General features: G+C 40.7%; 1 protein-coding gene across 1 annotated transcript in view; it reads left to right on the plus strand.

Moving 5' to 3' along the window:
* Positions 1-24,524, plus strand: part of MRPL3 (mitochondrial ribosomal protein L3) — a 69,148-nt gene that overhangs the window by 36,753 nt on the left and 7,871 nt on the right. The window contains exons 8-9 of the mRNA XM_054019687.1: positions 6,352-6,429; positions 8,486-8,563. Of these exons, the coding sequence (XP_053875662.1) occupies positions 6,352-6,429; positions 8,486-8,563 (156 nt within the window). The remainder of the gene's footprint in view (positions 1-6,351; positions 6,430-8,485; positions 8,564-24,524) is intronic.

Here is a 24,524-nt window from a genome sequence, read left to right on the forward strand (position 1 = left end):
CATTGATTTCCAGAGCGTTGTACTGTGGGTAGCTATCCCATAGCTCCCGCAGTCTCCTCTGCCTATTGGAATTCTGGGTTGAGATCCCAATGTCTGATGGGGCCAAAAACATTGTCGCGGGTGGTTCTGGGTACATCCTCCCCCCTCTCCAGGGAAGCAATGGCAGACAACCATTTTGCGCCTTTTTCCTGGGTGAACAGTGCAGACGCCATACCACTGCAAGCATGGAGCCCGCTCAGCTCAAGACAGCAGTCATGAACATTGTAAACACTTCACGCATTATCGTGCAGTTTATGCTGAACCAGAACCTGCAAAACCAGGCGGCGAGGAGTAGGCTACGGCTGCGCGGCGGCGAGAGTGATGAGGACATGGACATGGAATTCTATCAAACTGCGGGCCCCGGTGCTTTGGAGATCATGCTGTTACTGGGGCAGGTTAGAGCTGTGGAACGCCGATTCTGGGCCCGGGAAACAAGCACAGACTGGTGGGACCGCATAGTGTTGCAGGTGTGGGACGATTCCCAGTGGCTGCAAAACTTTCGCATGCGTAAGGGCACTTTCATGGAACTTTGTGACTTGCTTTCCCCTGCCCCGAAGCGCCAGAATACCAAGATGAGGGCAGCCCTCACAGTTGAGAAGCGAGTGGCGATAGCCCTGTGGAAGCTTGCAACGTCAGACAGCTACCAGTCAGTCGGGAATCAATTTAGAGTGGGCAAATCTGTCGGGGCTGCTGTGATGCAAGTAGCCAAAGCAATCACTCAGGTGCTGCTACGAAAGGTAGTGACTCTGGGAAATGTGCAGGTCACAGTGGATGGCTTTGCTGCAATGGGATTCCCTAACTGTGGTGGTGCGATAGATGGAACCCATATCCCTATCTTGGCACCGGAGCACTAGGGTACCCAGTACATATACCGCAAGGGATACTTTTCAGTGGTGCTGCAAGCACTTGTGGATCACAAGGGACGTTTCGCCAACATCAATGTGGGCTGGCCGGGAAGGGTTCATGACACTCGCGTCTTCGGGAACACTTCTCTGTTTAAACGGCTGCAGCAAGGGACTTACTTCCCGGACCAGAAAATAACCGTTGGGGATGTTGAAATGCCTATAGTTATCCTTGGGGACCCAGTCTACCCCTTAATGCCATGGCTAATGAAGCCATACACAGGCAGCCTGGACAGGAGTCAGGAGCTGTTCAACTACAGGCTGAGCAAGTGCGGAATGGTGGTAGAATGTGCATTTGGCCGTTTAAAAGGTTGCTGGCGCTCGTTACTGACTCGGTCAGACCTCAGCCAAACCAATCTCCCTGTTGTTATTGCTGCTTGCTGTGTGCGCCACAATCTCTGTGAGAGTAAGTGGGAGACCTTTATGGCAGGGTGGGAGGCTTAGGCAAATCGCCTGGCTGCTGATTCTGCGCAGCCAGACACCAGGGCGATTAGAAGATCACACCAGGAAGCGCTGCGCATCAGAGAAGCTTTGAAAACCAGTTTCATGACTGCCCAGGCTACGGTGTGAAAGTTCTGTTTGTTGAAAAACCGCCCCCTTGATTGACTCATTCCCTGTAAGCAAACCACCCTCCCCCCTTAAATCACAGCTTGCTTTTAAAGGAAATAAAGTCACTATTGTTTAAAAATCATGTATTCTTTATTAATTGATTATAAACATAGGGAGAGAACTGACAAGGTAACCTGGGTGAGGTTTGGGAGGAGGATAGGAGGGAAGTAAAGGGCCACTGAAAAAATTCAATATAATGACAGTCTTTTGGTTGGGCTGTCCACTGGGGTGGAGTGGGAGGGTGCACGGAGCCTCTCCCTTCCCCCCCCCCCCCACCCCTCGTTCTTACACATCTGGGTGAGGAGGATATGGAACATGGTGAGGGAGGTTATACAGCGGCTGCAGCAGCAGTCTGTTATCCTGCTGCCGTTCTTAAAGCTCCACCAGACGCCGGAGCAGGTCCGTTTGATCACGCAGCAGCCCCAGCATTGCAGCCTGCCACCTCTCATCTTGAGCGTCCCTCATGACCTCATGTTCGCTGGCATCTTTCCTGTACTTAGATACCGTGTCCTTCCACTCATTCAAATGAGCTCTTTCATTGTGGGTGCATTCCATTATTTCCGAGAACATCTCGTCTCGCGTCCTCTTTCTCCGCCTCTTTCTCCGCTCTGAGATAGCCTTCGAGACGGAGGAGGGAGGCTTGAAAAATTTGCAGCGGCTGGAGGGATGAAAAAAAAGTTTTTAAAATGATACATTTTACAGAACAATGCTTATACTCTTTCATGGTGAACAACACTATTCACATTACATAGCACATGTGATTTCAGTACAAGGTCGCATTTTCCATCTTAGTATTGAGTGCCTGTGGCTTTGGTGTTAGAGATCACAGACGCAGGTCTGGGCAACAGAATTCAGCTTGCATGCGGCCATGGTAAGCCATTGTCTTTCGGCTTCTGCGTCCTCTTTTCCCACATACCAAGCAAAGCCCGTTGACTGCTGCGGTTTTCCTGTTAACCTTCAGCAGCAGAAAACAAACTAACCCCCTCCCTCCCCCCAAATCCAATTCTCTGGGATGATCGCTGTACCCCTCCCCCCACCGCGTGGCTGGTATCAGGGAAGATCCCTGCTAGCCAAAGGCGAAAAGCTCAGTGCCAATTCCCTTCCCCACCCCCCGCACCTCCCACGCTTGGCTAACTGCAGGGAAGGATTTCTTTTCAGCCACAGGCAAACAGCCCAGTAGGAATGGCCACCTCTGTCCCCTTAATTAAATTCCTGTATTTCAACCAGGTTACCATAAGTGATATCACTCTCCTGAGGATTACACAGCGAGATAAAGAACGGATGTTGCTTGAATGGCAGCAAACACCGGGACCATACGCTGCCAGGCTTTGTCATGCAATGATACCAGATTACTTGCTACTAGCATGGCGTGGTCAAGTGTCCTACCATGAAGGACGGAATAAGGCTGCACTGCCCAGAAACCTTCTGCAAAGGCTTTTGGAGTACCTCCAGGAGAGCTTGATGGAGTTGTCCCTAGAGGATTTCCGCTCCATCCCCAGACACATTAACAGACTTTACCAGTAGCTGTACTGGCCGCGAATGCATCCCAAGTCCTCAGGGCAAATTAATCATTAAACACTTACTTTTAAACCATGTTTTATATTTTAAAAGGTAAACTCACCTGAGGTCCCTTCCATGTGGTCATGGTCTTGGGTACTGGCTTGGGAGGGTACTTCAGTCAGGCTGAGAAAAAAATCCTGGCTGTTGGAGAGAACGGAGTGCTGTGTGCTCTCCGCAAGCTCGTCCTCCTCCTCCTCTTGCCTGGCCGCAGAATCCTCAGGTGTTGCTGATGAGATTACCCCCGCCTCGGAATCCACGGTCAGAGGTGGGGTAGTGGTGGCGGCCCCCCCTAGAATTGCATGCAGCTCGGCGTAGAAGCAGTATGTTCGACATTGGTGAGGCCTCATCTGGAATACTGTGTCCAGTTTTGGGCCCCACACTACAAGAAGGATGTAGAAAAATTGGAAAGAGTCCAGCGGAGGGCAACAAAAATGATTAGGGGTCTGGAGCACATGACTTATGAGGAGAGGCTGAGGGAACTGGGACTGTTTAGTCTCCAGAAGAGAAGAGTGAGGGGGGATTTGATAGCAGCCTTCAACAACCTGAAGGGGGGTTCCAAAGAAGATGGAGCTCGGCTGTTCTCAGTGGTGGCAGATGACAGAACAAGGAGCAATGGTCTCAAGTTGCAGTGGGGGAGGTCCAGGTTGGATATCAGGAAAAACTATTTCACTAGGAGGGTGGTGAAACACTGGAATGCGTTACCTAGGGAAGTGGTGGAGTCTCCTTCCTTGGAGGTTTTTAAGGCCCGGCTTGACAAAGCCCTGGCTGGGATGATTTAGCTGGGAATTGGTCCTGCTTTGAGCAGGGGGTTGGACTAGATGACCTCTTGAGGTCCCTTCCAACTCTGATATTCTATGATTCTATGATTCTATGTCCGCGGCTCTGACCCGGAGCGACCGTTTGCCTCCTTTGTTTTCTAATAGGCTTGTCTGAGCTCCTTGACTTTCACGCGGCACTGATCTGAGTCCCTATTGTGGCCTCTCTCCATCATACCCTTGGAGATTTTTTCAAAAGTTTTGGCATTTCGTCTTTTCGAACGAATTTCTGCTAGCACTGAATCCTCTCCCCATATAGCGATCAGATCCAGTACCTCCCGTACGGTCCATGCTGGTGCTCTTTTTTTGATTATCGGCCTGCATGGTTATCTGTGCTGATGAGCTCTCGGTAGTCACCTGTGCCCTCCTGTGCTGGGCAAACAAGAAATGAAATTCAAATGTTCGCAGGGCTTTTCCTGTCTACCTGGCCAGTGCATCCGAGTTCAGATTGCTGTCCAGAGCGGTCACAATGGTGCACTGTGGGACAGAACTCCCAGAGGCCAATACCATCAAATTGGGGCCACACTAACCCTAATTCGAAATGACAATATTGATTTTGGCGCTACTCCGCTCATCGGGGAGGAGTACAGAAATTGATTTTAGGAGCCCTTTATTTCGAAATAAATGGCTTCGCTGTGTGGACGGGTGCAGGTTTAATTTGATTTAACGCTGCTAAATGCCAATTAAATTCATAGTGTAGACCAGGCCCTAGATAGGTGGTCTGGACTTTACAGTTAGAAGCTTCTAATTAAAATTACTGTAAAATTTACATTTATCTAGTATAGAAACTTTGGACCTGTGAAGTTGGCACATTATTGGGACCAAACTGGGTGTTATATGAAAAAGTTGTGTTATCCGAATACCGGGGAACCAGAGCTGGGACCAACAAAGCCATTGTACTGAGACCGGATTATGTCGTCGTCTTTTTTTTTTATTATTATTTCCTGGAGTGATTTTAAAAAAAATGTCCAGAAGAATGGATGAAATGATTAATGACACTTGAGAGAACTTCAGGAACAAAATGACACTATGCTGCACAAGACAGGCCACATAAGACTATAAGAACAACTAGTATTGATCTCCTCGATTCCAACTGCAAATTGGGCTGCTAAGCTCTACTTCTGGCATTTGTTTTCATATAATGCTGGAAAATTTGATTTTTCTGGCCATATAATACTTTGTTTAGCAGTTGGTACTAATCATTAAAAAACCCAAAGTTTCATTTCAGTGTTGAGTACAGGAACATCCCCCGTTAGCCTTACTGCAGTTGATTCTCTGGGCTCGTGTCTTTGACACAAGTTAAAGAAAAAGAGAAACACTACAAATGCACATGGGAGGGGAAGGAAGCAGCAGAAAATTCTAGATGATGATATGAAAATGGAGACAACCTTCATCTCTTGTCACCTAACTGACTTCTGTTTCCTGCTAAGAACTGTACTCCGACATCACTATTGGCACAGGCTACTTAAGGAACGTGAAAATTACTGCCTTTATTTCTGCCTTTTTCTGTGCACAATACACACTGTGCCAAGATGCCCAACTGTCCTTTCAAATAACAAAGGAGGTCCGGCTAGTATTTGGTTTGTGGTGGCATCATTTTGAAAACATACCTTCCTATTAAAAGAAAAAGAAACTAAGGATGAGATTCTCTGCTGCACATCTAGAAGACTTAGAACAGAACTCGGACCAGGGTGAAGTGGGCTAAAGGGACTTTAAGTCATTTTTGCACCCTCCTGATCCTGGGCTGCTGTAGGGTCTTGGGATGGGCCACAAGGTAATTTAGAGAGTCCTGAAAAGCAGTCTAAGTTACAGCAACCTCCCCGAGCTGTGCTATAGGTGGCAGTGCTGCACGCAGAAGCCCTCCTCTGGCACATCCCCTACTCCAGGATTTATCAAAGGGGCCTTGGAAGGCAGCCTTACATCTGCCTCCAGAGGGCTTGTGGCAGGGGAATCTTCTTTTTAGAGGGCTTTTAGAGCTCTTACCCCCTTTTGACCATTTTACCTGATGTAAAGGGGCAGGGGCAGGAGTGAGAATGTCCCCTTTGATCTGTAAACCTCTTTGTCAAGGCTGGAGCATCCTGTATTGTTTCTCTGTATCTTGACAATGTATTGTACGTTGTGTAGGAAGTCTCAGCTCGCCGTAATACAGTGAATCTACACTATTTCTGGTAACACACAAACTTTGCACACCAGTCGGAAGCATTTACAAATGCTATTCAGTAATGGAGATCTTCAACACTGCAAACCCCATCTTTGAGATTCCTCTTGGTGTCAATTTGTCCAATATGTGAAACAGCTACATTTGTTAACGTAGACTATCTCCCTTCCTTACCCCTCTGAACTTTGCCAAGAAGCTTTATATACCCCTTTCAATTTGCAATGGTACCTTTTGTAAGTATGTAATTTTTGGCCCTATTTTGATACAGGCTGCTGGCAAAGTTTTCCGTGGAACAAAAATGCCTGGGAAAATGGGTAATATCTACAGGACTGCTTTTGGATTAAAGGTGAGTTCTAAATATAGTAGTCACGTGTGGAGAGAGTTCACTCTATTTCAGTCAGATAATGAGGCTTGGCAGCTGCTGTAACACCCATGTCATGCTGACAGGTACTGGTGACTGCTTGGAGCACAAACTTCTTTCAGATTTGGTGTGAACGCATCCTTTAATTGCCATAACTGTCAGGCTCAGTTAATCAGAAGCCCCCCATCTAAGGCTATGTTTGCACTACCACTCTTGTCTGTATGACTTATGTCGCTCAGAGGTGTAAAAAAACCACTCTGAGCAACATAAGTTACACCAACAAAAGTGCCGGTGTGGACAGTGCTATGTCAGCGGGAGAGCTTTTCCCACCAAAATAGCTACCTCTGATCATTGGGAGTGGTTTAATTATGTCAACGGGAGAGCTCTCTCCCTTCGGCATAGAGCAGCTACACATGAGATCTTAAAGCAGCACAGCTGCATTGGTACAGATGTGCCTCTGTAGTCTGTCTACTGTAGACATGGCCTAAGACACGAAAGAATGTGAACCCATCCAGAAGTTTTTGCTGAGTATATTTTTGTTTGTGGGGAAGGGAGGGGTAAAGGGAGGCAGAACACCTAGAAATCGAGAACACCCTGAATAGAGAGGCAGAGCAGCTGAAAACACAGCATCTAACCCTGGAAGAAATGTGGGGAGAGGTGCTGTTGGTGCTGTGAACAAAAGCAGTTTCCTGCTATTTGATTCTTTCTGCATTCAGTGACACAGGATTTTGTACATTCTTTATAAATAAAATGTCATCAAATAAATACCTCACTACCACCATTTCCTACTCCTGCCTGGAACATCCCCGGGGCCCCAATCTTTGACTAGCTGCTTGGGTTGAAAAGGGGAAACACTCCACAATGCAATATCACATTTCAGTCAGAACCCAAACTAGGTCAGCATAACTGCACCATGAAAGAGAGAGCCAAAAAGGCCCAAACAACAAGTCTCCATCCTCATCTTGTAACTTAAAAAGAAGGCATCTGCTCTGCTCCCACATGTACACACATCCTAAGGGCTTGGGTTTTTGGAGGTGGGATGGGAGTCATAGGTGAGGCTTTAGCACATATGGTGTACACCTCACTGTCTTTCTGCATGGTGGGCAGGAAAAGTACTTTTTGGAAGGCTACCAGCTGACTTCTTAGAGCCTGTGCCAGCTCTAGTTCAGATCCAGGCCAGGTCAGCAGTGCAATAAGTTCTTACAATCTGATGGCTGCCCTGTATCAAATGAGGTCATTGTCTCTGTCCAGTTCCTGGTGCACACGTTCACAGCACTAAATGAGAATGAAGACACGCTTACCCATACAGGAGACCTCTTTAGATAGTACAAGAAGTGTTTTAGTGCGGTGGTGCCGGGAAGCTTGTGCTGCTGCTATCTGTGCTATACGTGGTTGGTGGATAAGTAGAGAACTTATGTTTTCAGGATGTTCAATTTAGCACTTTCACAAGTACTTAAAAAATTAGCAGGTGTTTGCAATAACATTTCCATGACACTTGCTTGTCCTGCTAATTTCTCCCACAAGGTTTTGCTATAGCTCTCACTATAATGGGAAGAGAGACTGAAGTAAAATTGTGATTTCTGGAAGAAGATCTAAGCTTCAAGAGCTGATTGAAAGCTCATTGAAGTCGACAGACAGGCTCCTATTGCCTTATGGTTCAAGCCTCAAACGCATTTGAGAGGTGCCAGCTCAAAGCTGAGTTTGATTAAAATGTTGGGGCAAATTTAGGACAAATAATATAAAAGGCTCAGTCTCACCTCTTCTCCCCAGAGTCCCAGCTGCTGCTAACATGTTTGTACTTCATTTTGCCATTGAACGTGGGCATACGTATGCCTTTTGCATGCATACACAATATATTCTAAAATATATTCCTACATCGCATAAGCATCCCAATTACGCAGCTATATTTTACTCCACAACCGCTTAAATTTACCACCTTTTGTCTTATGAACAACTGTTAACTGGCTATAAATAGTAAATGGAATAAATCCTGAAACCATAATAAAATGCTTAGGTTTCAATTATTTTTTTAATCCTGCAGGTGTGGAGGATCAACACAAAGCACAACATTATTTATGTAAATGGTTCTGTCCCAGGTCACAAAAATTGTTTGGTAAAGGTACGTTTGTTTCTCAAGTTCTTTCATTTATCAAGTTACTATTCATAATCTTGACATTATTTTTTGTGATCTACATTTTCTCCAGTTTGAAAGTTGATTTGAAGTGGAAAATAGTTTTGTGCTCTTCATTTGTTTAGGATCTGATCTTGCACCTTTGAATTTAATGGGAGCAAGATTAGGACTGGACTGGGGAATAATCAATAGAGATAATGATGAGGCCCTTTATTCAGATTAGTTTTTGCTTTGTAATGGAAATACCATCGATGTTTAGCCTACAGTACATTAACACACCATGAATATGATTCTGTAATAAGTAACTTAGGTCTAGTGCATTTCGGATTATCATTATTAAACTGAGCCACTGGATCGGTTAGTGAGCTTTTCAAGGTACCTGTTCTGAGAGCTGTACTGAGCATGAATGAACAGAAGTGCAGTTAGCATCAGGTTAAGAGCAATCTGGTCTCTTGACCATACATGGCAGGAACTGGAATGCTACCTTTTTGTCTTTCTTCAAAGTTGCTTTCTGAAGAACAGTAAAGGTGAAACTGGGCAGCTAGTGTTCATGGGATGTTTTTCTTCAGTTAACATGCGCAGAATATTGCCATTTTCTGTAGCATTTAAGGAATTGTTCTCAAACTCCCATGAGATCTACTCGGGATTCATAGGTTCCAAGGCCAGACAGGACAATTGTGATCATCTAGTCTGACTTCTTGTAATAGTTTGAACATGTGCATTTCAAGTAGGCATACAAAATTCTGTAAGCCATAATAGTGAAATAAAAGACAAGGCATGGGCAAGTCAGAAACTAACTGACTTTAGGGACTCTTTCAAAATAGACTTCTCTTAATGCCTTTCTTTCTGACATTGCCTAAGTGTATTGTAAATAGGTACTTGCAGATATCTGCTACCTGAAGGAAGTTAAACCAGTTCGTCTGATTTGGAGTAGATCACAAGGTATTGAGAGTCTTTGGGTATGTCTGTATAGAGGTAAAACACCCATGGCCTGGGTCAGCTGACTCAGGATCACGGGGCTCAAAAATCAGTGTAGCCGTTCTGCCTTTTGCTGGAGCCTGAGCTCTGAGACCCTCCATCCCGAGAGCCCAAGCTTCAGCCCAAGGCCAAATGTCTATACACTGATTTTTTTCAGCCCCAGAGACTGAGCCGTGCGAACCCAAGTCAGCTCACCCAGGCCAGCTGCAGGTGTGTTATTCCTGTGCAGACATATCCGTTAAGATCAGTGACCATAGAGACAGCAATAACAATTGGACAGATTGCCAGGTGTTAGTTGCGCAGTATATACTTACAATGTGTCAGGACAGAGGAAGTTCAATAATCCACCTCTTGAAAATCTCAGAGTTAATAAGTCAGAAAGTTTGAATATTGTGATTAAGAAGTTAATGTTTCTGGTATATGTTCTATTATGGGCATTGAGTTTGTGATAGGTACTTCACTGTTTGTGGAACAGCATTACAGACTTTTTTGCTTGCTTTAATAAAACAAACAAAAAAACACCTCACTTTAGAAGGGAAATGTTTCATTTTCTGTGAGGAAAAAATAGCTTCTCATCACACTTTTTCCTCCTTTGCGAATGCATCAATTTGTCTTTTTTTTCTGACTTTGGTCACAAAATCATTTCACAGTTGAGGCAACTTTGAACCCTGCTTTTGATACTACCTCATTTCCTATTTTAGGAGATGGATTACGCAAATCGGTCTTCATTTTTTTTAGTGAGGGAGGAAAGGGGGGATTAAACAGATATCCAGAAAGATGTTTTAGGCAGAGAAATCAGACTTCTCTCCAAAAGTAGTGGGCATGACATCAGTATTTGGGACTGTAACTGTGGGTGATTATTCATTAATTTAAACAGATGGAAAAAACAGTCTTTTCTCCGGCTGCATTCAGCAGTTCTTGTCAATCCTGAGACACACAACTGAGGTTGATATAATTATGGTTAATGGGTTTGAGGTTTAATGAAATAAGAGTGGGAGAAGTGGTGATTTTAGGCCTGTGGTGCAAATAATTTTTCATTTTAAAACTATAACTTTTTTTTCTCTCTGCGTGGTGCCCTTCCTCTGCAGCACGGGGCACAGGTCACTTGCTGATTTAAACTAGAGTAAATGGTGGATTCTCTAGAACTTGAAGTCTTTAAATCATGATTTGAGGACTTCAGTAACTCCGCCAGAGAATATGGGTCTATTACAGGAGTGGATGGGTGAAGTTCTTTGGCCTGTGATGTGCAGGAGGTCAGACTAGATGATCACAATGGTCCCTTCTGGTCTTAAAGTCTGAGTCTAAGTGTAATATTGTTGCAGGCCATTAATTTTAAGTCTTAATTTGTCTGACCTTGTATGTAATTGGTGGATGAATATCATACCATGTCTTTATGCTCCTGTTTAATGATACCACTACATGAGAACTATAAATTGTCTCTTTTGAACTAAAATATACTTTTGCAAAAGATCTTCCATTTAGGTCACATCTTCATGAACAAGACCTATATTTAAAATTGGTAAATACATAGATGGCCCCATCACCACAGAATCTGAACACCTTGTGAGCTCTTGCTCCCATTTTTTATTTAAACTAAATGACATTAAAGATTAGACTTGTAATGTACTTAGCACTGCATTTTCTTCTACACTGCTATTAACAAGGGCCTTGAACCTTAAAGAATTGTAAGTGAAAGAGTAATAAATGGTGTTAATCTGACTGAGGTCTGGTTTAGCATGATATTGGGTTGCAAAATAATTTACAGATCTATTGGTATTAAACAATGGAACAGCTTTTTAAAATGGAATCATGTTACCTGGGTTAATGTTCTAGTTAATTCTACATGAAAAACTGTGGAGTTTTTTGTAGGATCTATTGTACTGGATTATCTATCTCCCTACTCCCCAAAGTGGGGGAGCAGGGAGAGAATACGTGTACTGTATGAAGGCTTTTTTGTGTTTGTTTTGTTTTTAAGATATTCATTGGATAAACTTAGATCCAACTTTAACACTGGTGAGAGACCATTAAGGATAGTCCTTTCAACACTGAAAGAAGCTATAAAATACTTTGACCTTTTCCCCCAGGAATCTGTAAACCTTTTAAATTTTCTTTCATTAAAATGTTATGAGTAACAATGAAATATGCGAGAAGGGAAGATGTACTAAATTTCTCAGTACTGGGGCTGGGCAAATAACTTTTTTTTTGGTTTGCTGTTAGTTTTGAGAAATTGGGTTTAAAAAAATCTGGGTGAAACCAAATTAAAAAAGTCTGTCTTGGTGATTTTTAAAGGGCTAGATTCATGAAATGGGGAGGTGGTAATACCGGTCTTATAACAGTTAGCCAAGTTAGGGTACGGACCTCATATGTGGGAGACCTGGGTTTAAATCCCCATTTCGAAGCAGGGGTTTGAACTCTGGTCTCCTAACTACCATACTATGGGGTATTCTGAGACTCTCTCTCTCTCTCTCTCTCTCTCTCTCTCTCTCTCTCTCTCCTGGTGAAGCAGTTCAACTTTGTATGAAATAGCTGAGTAGTCATTAGGCCAGAGAGACCTAGAAGAAATGACTCTTCAGCCTTGTGGTTAAGGTTCAAATCCTGCTCCTTGAGCGGGGATTGAAACCCAGATCTCCGACAGCCCAGGTGACTGCTCTAATGGTTGGGCTAAAAATTATAAAATGGGTAGGTAGTGCCATCACCACCTCTTCCTGCCATTTTGTGAATCTAGCCTCTTCCCCCCCCCCCCCCCCCCCCCCCGCCTCCAGAAAAAAAATTCTGGCCAAAACTATTGGGTGACTTAGTGTCAAATTTGCAAAGAGTTTCAGGTTGACTGAACTGCATTTTAGGTGAATATAAATTGTTTTTTCAAACAATTTTGCCCATCTCTACTCAGTACCTCACAAGAGGTAGCTCCCAAGAAGGATTCAGCCCTTATTTGAGTCAAGCAGGTGCTTCTTCCTTTCCGAATTATAACACTTTTGCTTAGTTATCATAGCAAAGAATGAGAATTACAGGCCAGCAAATTGTAACAAGCCTTTCTGACAATTAAAATCTCAGATACTGCAGAGCATGGCTATTCTCACTAGGAGAGCTCACACAGCCATAAGACTAAAGACAGATTTCCTGTAAGTTGTAGTGTCTGGCCTTGTTGCTGCTTTTTTTGACCCCCTCTACAGTAGTAAGCCTCTAGAGCTTAGTTACTAAATGAGGTCTGTGGGTGGGATTTTCAAAAGTACCCATTTGATTTAGGAGCACATGTCCTCTTGACTTTCTAAGGGTGGGTGTTCGTAAGCCACTCCAGGCACTTCTGAAAATTTCACCTGATATTCCACTCTTGAGCTTGGTGCAGATCTCCTACTCTATAGTTCTTAAATTGGGAGGGATTAAATAGCTTTAATGTTTTTCCTTAGAGGAGAGTTAGTGGTATTTGGGCTACAGACTGATTGTCTGTCTATTTTCTTTTAGCATTTTACTACAAACTCTGTTGTAGTATATTGGTTTTCAATTTTTAAAAAACTTACAAGACTCTGTTTTCACATAGTGATTAACTATACCACAGAGTGCATTAGCAGGATATTCCTTAGGCAGTTGAAGGCTCATAGGCTATCAAGATACCGGAGGTATGCACCAAATGCACAACGTGCTATGTTAGAATGGGTTAAATAGTATAGTTTTCAATATCAAAAAACTATACTATTTTAAAATTCATAATTTTAAGAAACAGTCCTGTCACCCCATACGGCTCTGTTTTCTTCTTCTCCTTAGTCCAGTACTTGCTAAGAGAGATTCTGCTAGAAGAAAATAGTCTAGATGGTCACTTGCCTTGAAAGGTCATGTATGAGCCTGGCAGTTGAAGAGGGGATTATATTTTGCAAGCTCTTCTGAAAAGATGCCTTCAAAAAATGATAGATGGCTGAAAATGATTGTATCTAAATAATTCTAAAGGCAGTTTACACCGTACTGTCAACCAAAAGAACGCTTATGATAATTGGCACTCTTCAAGCCATGGAGTGTTGGACTCCAACGTGCAGGTCAGATCTGACGTGCTTGATGGATTAACCTGGGCCTGTGACAGATTCAGATTATCCAGCAAAGAGTTCAATCAAGAACATTGAGCTTTTTGTAAACAAAAAAAAAAAGGCAAATCATTATATTTTGGGGAAAAAACATTTATTAGACAGTCATCAACATTCTTTGGATAGTTATTTTGATAGTATAGCCCTTATTGCTGTGCGCACAATTCCAGAGAACTTTTATTAGATCAAAATAGTAAATATTGAGGCCACTTCACACAGCCTATATAAACTAACAAGGTTTCAGCTCTGGTTTCATAGAGGAAGCTGCTTTCGCCTTGGGTGCCATTGTCTTGTCTTGTTTTAATAACAGGGTATCTTCAATAAATGTCTGGTGGCCGTAAAAATGGAGTAAGACTGGTTCTTCTTTAATCCTTGTTTTATGAGGTCATTGAGACTCAGAATATTGTATTTTATTTTCTGCCAGCCTACAGCTTTCATAGACTTTAAGGTCAGATTTCACTCTAAGTTGATCCTACAGATTCATTTTCTGAACAGTGGCTTTAAGTTGCTTAAAGAAAAATCACCTGCCATATGAAGGTGCATTTAAAAAAAATAAAATAACCAAGCTTGTTTGTCCTTTTGCAATATTAACTTTTGAATCACATTTTATTTACATCAGATAAGTCTTATTAAAACCCAGCACTGTTAAACTTGCAAACAACGGGCTACAGCAGGGAACAATTTACTATTCTCTTTGAAAAAAGTGGACTGTAAGTGCAACATGCTGCTTCTCAGGATTGGATCTTTTCCCTTGTCTCTTCCGTTCTTTACTGAGCTGTCACATTCAGTTAGATTATACAGTATTCCCACTTGCATTTAGACTTCTTGCCTCCTTTTTCCTTTAAAAGCAGCCCTGCTATTGAAAGTAGACCAAAAACATGTTAAAAAGTCCTTGAGACAGCATTGCTTCTCTAGTCAGCAAAACTGTTAACAGGAAGCTGAAAACTGCTCAGCCAAACCATACTAGCACATCTAGTAAAACAAATGCATGGAAACTTATAAGTGAACAAGATAACAAATTTCAATTGTGGTGGCAATCTAAGTGGATAGGTATTTGATACATTACCTGTTTCAGTTGATGACAAATTCAGTCAGTGGAATACTGAATTAAATTTTTAATATAGTCCCTGGTTTAATTAGAAAGGGGCTTTCCTTTTATACTTACACTGTTAGTGCACCATGGATGACACCTACTGATGTGCGTTGGAAGCTTGCACAAAGATCAAAGGCAAAATGTCTCCCTTATAGTTAGCAATGTTACTGGGTCTTATTCTGGGAAAATATGATGCAAGGTACTTTTAGGACTGCTTTGATATTTCTCTTTTTTTTTTTGGCAATTTATATGTGGAAGTATTCAAGTTTTGCGTAGACTATTAATCATGTGCAAATTACATGCAACTGCACACTTGTGTTTGAAAATATGCTAAGTCATAGAGAAATAACCTTAACTTCCACCAAGTTTCAGATGTCTGCAAGTACACATTTTGGAACAGCCAAATAAGTACATGTTGCACTTGCAATCATTTGAAATCATTAGACTTCAGGGTCAACACTTGATTGAGAAGAATAGGGCCAATTCACACTTCAAAACTATTTCAGACTAACCATTACAACCATAAATGCTACAAACTTAGTATTTTTAAATCCTTGGTTTTGGCAATAAATAGCTGATTCCTTTGACATTAAAGCATACTTTAGTTGGTACGGTATACAGTTATTACAAATAATATAAAAATCACCTGCACAAACACATTCAGCAATTGGGAGGGGGGAATATTAAATCAGTGAGTGAATCTGATAAAATAGGGAACTAACTTCAGTTAAATTAGCAATAAACAAGTCCAGTAGAGTGCTGTGCCTAAGAATTAAGCCCTTCATGCCAAATAAAGAGAGGCTGCCAAATACATTGAGTCTGCCACATAGCCCTGAAGCATGTCTGTAGCCACGCAATAGATGAGAGCTCCTAGGTCTGCTGGTTCTACCTTAGGAAGAATTTTCCAAAAACACCATAGTGTGGCAACTACAGATACCTAATCAAAACTAATTCCTTAGATATTACCTAGTGCTTGAGTCCCCACGCTCATTCTGAGGTTAATTGTAGTCATAAATCCAACTCGTTGCTTCAGACACCTCCTTTACCCCCATCTGAATAAGCATCCTAAGGACAGGATAGAATAAGCCCCTTTTTTTGAAATCTCCATTTGTTAACCTCATTCGATGGAATACCTCTTGCATGGATTTTCTCTCCTTTTCTCTCTCTTTTTCAACTGACCTCTCTACACTTTTTTCCCCTTATTTAGAGCCCACCTCCTGCCTTCTTTCCAGGATTCTTTGTCTACATTTACACATTTAGAGTAGTTTGGATTTGTGGCAGGGGTAGCTGCCCTGGGTCACCACTTTTCATAAGTTGCTTTGGATTCCAGTACAAGCTGCCTGTAATAATCTTATTGAATGAGACTAAAGCACTTGGTGGCTGGAAACCCCTCTTCATCTGAGCTCCGAGTAGGCAGGAACATAATAGCAACATTTTTTCTTAAGAAAAAAGGAAAGGGATAGTGTACTAGAGCCCCTATCTGTTGCTTGGCAACTACTAAACCACCTTGTAGTGCACCTTGCGGCTATAGAGTGAGTGTGTGTGTGTGTGTGTGTGTGTGATATATATGAATCCGTGTATCTACAATGGGACCAGAATCCGACTAATCACATGAATTTTTCAGACCTTGTTTTCAGCAATGAAAGAGCAAAGTCTCAGAACTGAATGATGGCGAATCCCTGGTTTAATTAGAAAGGGGCTTGCCTTTTATACTTTACACTGAACCATGCAGGTAAATAACTTTGACAAAGTAATTTTCGAGTCAGCTAGAAAAGCTTGCTTTGTCACTTAAAAAGAGATCCTTGCTTAGATCTAAGAAGATTAAAAAAAAAAAACTTCTTTGAGCAAGAACGCAAAAACTTTTCTGATACAAATGAGTTTGAACACTTACAAACTGGGATTTTGTGATTACTGAAGCAACTTACTTCAGGTAATACCTATGTCCTTCTATTCCTCTTACTGAGATACAGGGACTGGAACTACTGGCTGTTCCACAGATGTAATTGAGAAGAAAAGAGGCAGAATCTCTTCTGTTAGGGGCTCACGATTCTGGAGTTATCTCCTTTGCCCTATACACAAGTTAATCTGTTATATCCTTTAAGGGAAAGCACAAGACTATTTCCTTTTTAATTGGGTTTTGTAAAAGCTGAGGAGGTATTACAATTTAGGGTGGTTTTTTTTCTTTTGTTGAGGCACACAGTTGCCTTTGGACTTACTGTACTGATATATATCACATATAGTGAAAGCATGGATTCTTGCAAACACTAAGCAAACCTACTTACACATTATAAGTTTAAGAAGGAGGAATCAGTCTACCTTTTTGCTGTTATTAAATGGTAAACTCTAACTGTAATACTATTGTTAAAGGGTAGATAAAGTTAATAGAAACTTTAGTAGATATCCCAGACAAAAAACTACATTGATTGAGTTAAAGTTGAGAGAACATATCAGTAATTTAAGTGTAAAAAATATTATAGGGATGTTGTAATTATTTCCAAACCCAAGCATTGTAAACCCAGGAAATTCAGAATTCAGGTTACCTGTAAAAGAAATCCCAATATGTTAAGATAAGAAATGCATCTGAACAACCTTAACTCTACCTGTATTGATGCCATGCAGAGTTAAGGTTGTTCACGTGCCTTAATGAGCATTTCTCCCTATAATATTTTTTACACGTGAGCGGGTGTGGGACTCAGGCATTCAATGTTCTCTGCTTCCTTCTCAATGTCTCATGTCAAGGTAAGGGCACCCCCAGTAGTTTTGCTTCAGTACACAGTAGAGCTAAGGTAGCCATGCCTTGGGGAGCCTTTCAAGACATGTTGCCTAAGCTAGCATGCAGCCACAGAATCTTTTAAAGAACAATAACTGTTGGAGCAGTTAATCTACAAAGAAGAACTCTTGATATGTGTCCAGTCTCCCTTGTACCACTGAGTCATTACAATCAGTAGAATTATTGTACAGATCTGTCGCATCTTATGCACATTTAACATGCGCAATTTCAGCTTTATGCGGTCGGCAAAAACAAAACAAAAAAGAGAAAAATAACAATTTTAATACTGTATCTGTAGTGCGGGCGATTCCGCGTGCCATTCAACTCAATGTAATTTTGACTATACGCAGTTTTCACTTTACGCGCTAACCACTGAACGGAACCCCCGCTTAAGATGAGACTCGCCTGTATGTACTGATGCTAAATTTCTAAAAGTGCCCAGTTTTTAATGATTTAATTCAAGCTAATTAACAGATTTATTTGTAAATCCTCAGAAAATTCATTCTGTGTTCAAAGGGTAAGTGCTGCAAGTTTTAGGCAGGATGTGTACTGAATCTTTAATACAACCAAGAAGTTAAATTTCTGCTTTAAATGTGAAATGGAACTGATCCTTAACTATGGAGTTGTTATAAAAGGCCTCTGATTTTTGTCAATGAATGCAAATCAGGCTATTAAATTAATTATTCTTCCCAAGTTCTTGGGCATGAAAAACTTTGTGCAAGCTCCATTCAGTTTGTGGTGGTCCAAATCTTGCTCCTGTTGAAGTCAGCCTGTGTTTTGCCATAGTCTTTGTAGTCCTTTGTATCTGCCCTGTCCTGGAACATGAGACTTCTATTTCAGTTGAAGGAAAACTATGGCACATCTGTAACTTTCCTTTGAGGAAAAGTATGAAGATACAATTCTTCAACTTAAATGTTATGTCTAGTCTTTTAAGGATGCTGTAGGGATAGAAGAGGTATGGTAGTTCAGTATGTGTTCTGTAGCCCCACCTTTCTAGCTTTTTCACATCAGAAAAGTTAGGACAGAAGCAAAAATATTAGACTTACTTTGTACACTTAAACAAGTTTTCTGCTTCACAAACAATTGCACTTTGCTGCTGTAGTTGCTAACACTGACATAGCCTGCAGCCCTATTAAACTGCGAATGTGAGTATGACTTAAGCATCAAGTTTGATGCCCATTTAGGAACTGATTAAGTATTTTATGCTGATGGATTTCTGAAATTGAATTGTATTTCTGTTTATACTGCCAATTATGCTTGACAGTACATGAATAATGTATATGCATAGTTTATTAAGTATCTGCAAAGTCCATTACCTTTCTGTTTTATAGACTTAATGACAAAATCATGACCAAACCATTTTTAACTTTCTGCATGTAAAAAACCTTTCATGTCTGTTTAAACTATTTTATTCACCCTTCTGTAAAAAATTACAAACAGATGTAAAAAAGGAATATAATACTGTAGTTAAGCAAAACAAAATATATATACTATACGTAATACCACTACTAAATTAAGTTATACCACCTAAGTATTACTGGATATTCAAAGCTAACAGGATATTAGTGTTTGATAATGTTACCTTCTGGGGATCAGTACTTAAATCTCAGGTAGAAAGCATAGTGGATCAAAGCTTCAGACCTTTTTCTGTCCCTAGGATGGCCAATAAAATTCAGTTCTTGGAGAACAGTACCTTATCTACAAAGAGTGCCTTAATATATGTAAATGTATTACAGTACCACCTCTAACGAAATATGAACTAGATCCCAGTCTGCTCAAGATGTTGAATGTAGCTCTAGTGGTACAGTGTCTGCTCCTTTGCAGTCTCCACAACTTGGCATCTTTAAATCAATGTGGGTGTCTTTAAGAAAATAGGCTGTAGCTGACCCCCAAGATATGGGCTTGATGCGTGTATTACTGAGTGAAATTCTATGGCCTATTCTGTATTGTACAGGAGGTCAGACTAGGTCGTCATAATGGCTTTTTCTGGCTTTATAATCCATAAGGATAATGGCTCTTAAAGGTTCATTAGGGGAGCATCAAGGAAACCGTTAGGCCAAAATCCTCCAAGCTTCTCCATGCAGGCAGCGCATTGTATGGGATCAGGCCCAAGCATGTAAACTGTAAAACAAGAATCAGACAAGCCTTAGTTTAATCTGTCCATATCTGATCGGGCTGGCCACCTTTCCCTCTAGAAGAATTAGTTGTTAGTGGCCTCAAGTCCCAATTTATATGTGTATTACACACACAAACACCCCTCCTTTCCCCTCCCCCCCTACATTAAAAGAACATTCAGGTTGCAAACTCAAGCACTCAAAAGTTAGGAAGTGCCAGAATTAAGGCTGCCTGTGCAACCTCAGTTCAGCCCCTTTGTGTGTATTTATTATGATACCGTCTTCAGTTACATGATTATATACTATCTTCCACCCCTCACCCGCCCCAGGATTTCTCCCTATAATCAGATTGAGGCCTCTGTTGCTATTAATACGTAGAAAGAATAAAATAATTAAGGGCTTGATCCTGCAACCAAGCGAGCTTTGCATGCCACTGAGTTCATAGAGTCCTGAGGGAGTGTGCTGAACCCCCTGTGGAAGTGATGTGTAATCTATAGGCTGCCCAATCAGCAGGGTGCCTTCTACAGAGAAGCACAGGGCCTCAGGATGCTGCAGGGAGGGAGATTCGTGCTGTGGTCATCTCAACTACTGTCTTTCTCCCTGGATATTTATATCTCCCTAGATACATCAGTCTCTGCTCTGAAACATACTATTGCTGAGTTCTTGCATTGCTGCTTCAGAGAACACTGAAGAACAAAAAAGCTGGCTCTTCTTTCTTGCCATTTTACTAGGTCAGGATATCCTCAGGCTGTTCTTCTTGTCACTTAGTATCTGGGTCATGAGCACTTCACTAGCACTTATACCTGAATCACAGTATCGTGTAACTGCTGTAGTATGCAACGAATTCTTCAGTTTTGCTTTGGTCCATGACTTACTGCAGTAACACAGTATTTATAGTCTTCAGTGTGCTGTCCTTATAAACATAACAGAAACAGTTCAATAGCCATCTTAAAAAGAGAGAATCATTACATTGCCTTTTAACAGCTAAGCACATCTGTAAAGTCGAAAATTTTAAATTCTTTCCTTGGTTGCATATACCTGCAACAGCAGCCGCCAAGCAATCTTCTAAAGACAAAAGGAAACCAGACCTTTTTTCAGTTTGGCATTAGTGCACCTGTGTTTGCCATGACATCAACAGCAAAACTAGCGCAATGCACCCACAATTGTTGAAAGAGTTGAATGTAAAATGCTGAAAGAAAACACAAAAGGAGTACTAGCTTTGGTTACTCTAGCAAATCAAAAGAAAACAGTTGTTAATCAAATGTGGCTCGTGTTCCTGGAACCTGTGAAACCTCCAAAGAGAGTGTTCTAAAGAAAAATGTATCGCTCCATTCTGCTGAAAAGGACAAAGGTCTCTTTGAAATATACAGCAATACACAAGAACCCACCTGAATGCACAAAAGAAACTATCTGCAAAATGCCACTTAACATTATATTCTGCACATTAATTCTAAGGCCAAACAGGGCTATTGGACATACACAAGTGAACTGACATTGGACAGCGATTCGAGAAGTTTATAAATATCACCAGTTAAGAACAGATACTTTATTCCTAAATCCTAGGATAAAAGGGTGTTTTAAAACTTTTTAATGGAAAATAAAACTGAATATTCATGTGCAGCAACAAATGTTTCATCAACTTCTAAGTTCCTTTTGCTGACAGGGAATTCAAAACAGTCCATATTGGGTAAGCACAGTATGTCATTTCATAATGAGAAATTGCCAAAAATGTACAAACAAAAACCTAACCAACTGAGTAAGCTATGGATGGAATGAACTAAAAGGCCATCAAGTAAAAACTTGGTTTCTGCCCCAAAGTGCATACTCCTAAATGATGAGGCAAATAAAGATCACAAATGGACAAGAAGGTAGGCCAGCGTAAGAGAAGGACAAGAGAGGTGCTAATAGGATTGCACAGTTATTCAGTAACTCCTTTTCTTTTTTACAATGAAGATGGCACTAAACTTTACTGCTCAGGTTACCTCGTTCTTGTGAGCTAGAACCTTTGTAGTCATGATGTTCCGATTTTAACCTCAATCCACATAAAGGAACTCTTTGACATAAGACATAAAATACAAATAATTGTCCGCTCACACTGCAGCTGTCATTGTGGCTACATGATGAAGATTGTGCATGACTGGAGAAAAGTGTTAATAAGTATATGGCAGAAGAGAAATATGGCATCCTGGAGCAATAGATTGTGCAAAAACATCATGTATCCATTGTAACCAGCACATAATTCCAAGCCCACCTAAGATAGTCTCAAGGATTTGAGAGCCACTTTGACATGTGAAACCAATTCCTCCTCTAACTCTTCAAAACTCAAACAAAATTGTGTTTTAAGCCTGGAAACTTTCATTTTGGAAGCTATTGAGACTTCCCAGCTGAAATTCCAACCTGCAGTTTCTGTCATAGGAAGCCAGGATGTTAAATCTAAGGCTTAGTCTATACTATAAAGTTTTGCCATCATACTTATGTAAGCTAGGAGTGGGTGGAAAGGTGGGTGGGGAGAAATCATACCCACTTCCCCCCTCCCTTCCCCAGCGGACTTAGCTGTGCCAGAAAAAAAACCCAGTCTAAATGCAACTGTGCTGAGAGAGCAGTGCTTCTATCAACATAGGTAATGTGGTTCATGGAGATGGTGTTACTATGCCATCAAACTCCTCCTGTCTGCTAATGCTGCACCTATACTAGGGGACCCTGCTGGTATAGCTATACCAGCAAATCATTTGCCATGTAGACAAGCCTTTAGCTATGGTTTGGTCCCAAAATGTATATCTGTCAGGGTGAATTGATTTAAATAATCGATTTAAATCCTAATTTAAATTAGCAAATAGGAAGTCTTGATTTAAATGATCTATTGTAATCTTAACTTTGCATTTGTACTTCTTAGTTATTTTCCTAAAGTAAATTGGTTTGTACCATTTGGCATTACTTTTTGCTAATCAGGAGGATAAGATTCATACAAACTTAAGCACATATATAGCTTAATATGCATTTATTCAGATTCTTAATTTTTACATTTTTAATTTTAGAAAATGGCAAAAGATGCATTTCTTATTTACTAGATTGACTTCTTTTTTACTTGTGATTTGTGTCCAACTGCGTTTGAAAATTGGAATTCGATTAAATGCACAAAAACATCATTTTAAAGTTGATTTAATAATTAAAACTACCTTAAATGTGCTGGTTACATAATTTTTTTTATCAAAACATGTTTTTCATTTAAAACTAATTTACTAAACAAAAGAAATATCTGTAGTTGGTGAATTTAATTTTCTGATCATCTTGTCCTTCAAGATTTTAGAACTAGTAGATCTCATTCTTTCACACTTAGTTTTTCCTCATAGATTAGAAGTAGAAAATAGGTTTTCCTGCTTTTTCACCTCTCAATAGGTTTCTCAACTTTGAGTGAACTAGTAATTGAACTGAACTAGTTGAATAAACTAAAATGAAGAAAATATTCTCTCTGCACTTGCAGAAGAAGCTACTGCTGTTCAAGCTGCTTTAGCACTTCAGAAACTCTGGTTCCAGATGATTAACTAGTGAATTCCATAAGTTTAGTGGAGTAACTTTCTTAAAATATTGGCAGCACATATGAGCTGCTTGAATATTATTTTTCTTATTTACTATACTTTTAAAAATCTGTTTTTTCCACCCTGATATCTCTGCAGGACTCTGTGGGGAGGCTAAAGTACTATCAAGTATTCTGAATAAAGTAATGTCTTTCTATCAGAACTGAATTGTCTGCTGATATCGGATTGTTCAGGCCTGGATTTTGTTTGTTCTGTTCAATTTCTGCCATAAACAACTGGTTCCATTGTATGTTTTCTCCAGTCAAGTGAGACCAGTCTCAATTACTGAACTTACTGCGTGATCTGTTATAAAAGTGGCTAATAGAAAAACAAGTTTCCTGTTTCTGCTGGGCATATTTACCTCTGTTGTAATAGATTTCTTCTGAATACAGTTAAATTCAGTAGATGAAGGGGATTATTACAGCTTTCAGAAAGAACTCCATATATCTTAATATAGAAATGGCGAGGTTAGTTTTAAATGAGATTTCATTGCCCTTCAGTGGGTAGTTCCTTTTTCTGCAGAGATACCAGAGCTTTATCATCTACCTCATACAACGTATGGGCATGAGGAAAATATTTTTCTACTGATAACTCTACCTACTTATTTTCCTCAAAGATTGGATTTGCAAGGCTAGATTTAAAAAAATTGCACATGTAGAAAGGTCAGTATAAAAAGTACTTTCACTGTAGCAATAGATTTCTTGAAAATGTACTGTTTCTTAAAGTTATTGCGTTCTACAAACCCAGGTCCGGCTTCTGCAAAGACTTACGTATGTGCTTTACTTCACACACTTCAACTGGCTCCACTGAAGACAATGGGACTGCTTTCAGTGCATAAAGTTAAACTCATATGTAAGCCTTAGCAGTATCATGGCCCAGGTTTCGCAACAGATTCACATCAGATTGTAGATATTGTTGCAAGATGTCATAAATAATCTGATTTATGTCTCATCTGAGAAAGATGGGTGGAGCATAAAAGTAATGAAAACAAACATGAAGGAATGAAAAACACAATTTACAAAAGTGTGTAATTTTTTTTAAGAGTTCTGAATATAAGTGACACGTGAGTTAGGGGCTATATTATTAGATCCATTTCATAAATGAATTCTTGTTGCTCTGAAACCTAAAGAGGTTTTTGGTTTTTTGTTTTTTTTTTTTTAACTGCACATATTCAAAAAAACCTCCTCTGTGCTGATCAGGCCTCAGCTGGAGTATTGTGTCTAGTTCTGGGCGCCACATTTCAGGAAAGATGCAGACAAACTGGAGAAAATCCAGAGAAGAGCAACAAAAATGATTAAAGGTCTAGAAAACATGACCACTAAGAGAAGATTGAAAAAATTTTGTTT

Source organism: Malaclemys terrapin, chromosome 2 (genome assembly GCF_027887155.1).
Source record: "Malaclemys terrapin pileata isolate rMalTer1 chromosome 2, rMalTer1.hap1, whole genome shotgun sequence".
In the NCBI taxonomy this organism is placed as follows: domain Eukaryota; kingdom Metazoa; phylum Chordata; order Testudines; family Emydidae; genus Malaclemys; species Malaclemys terrapin.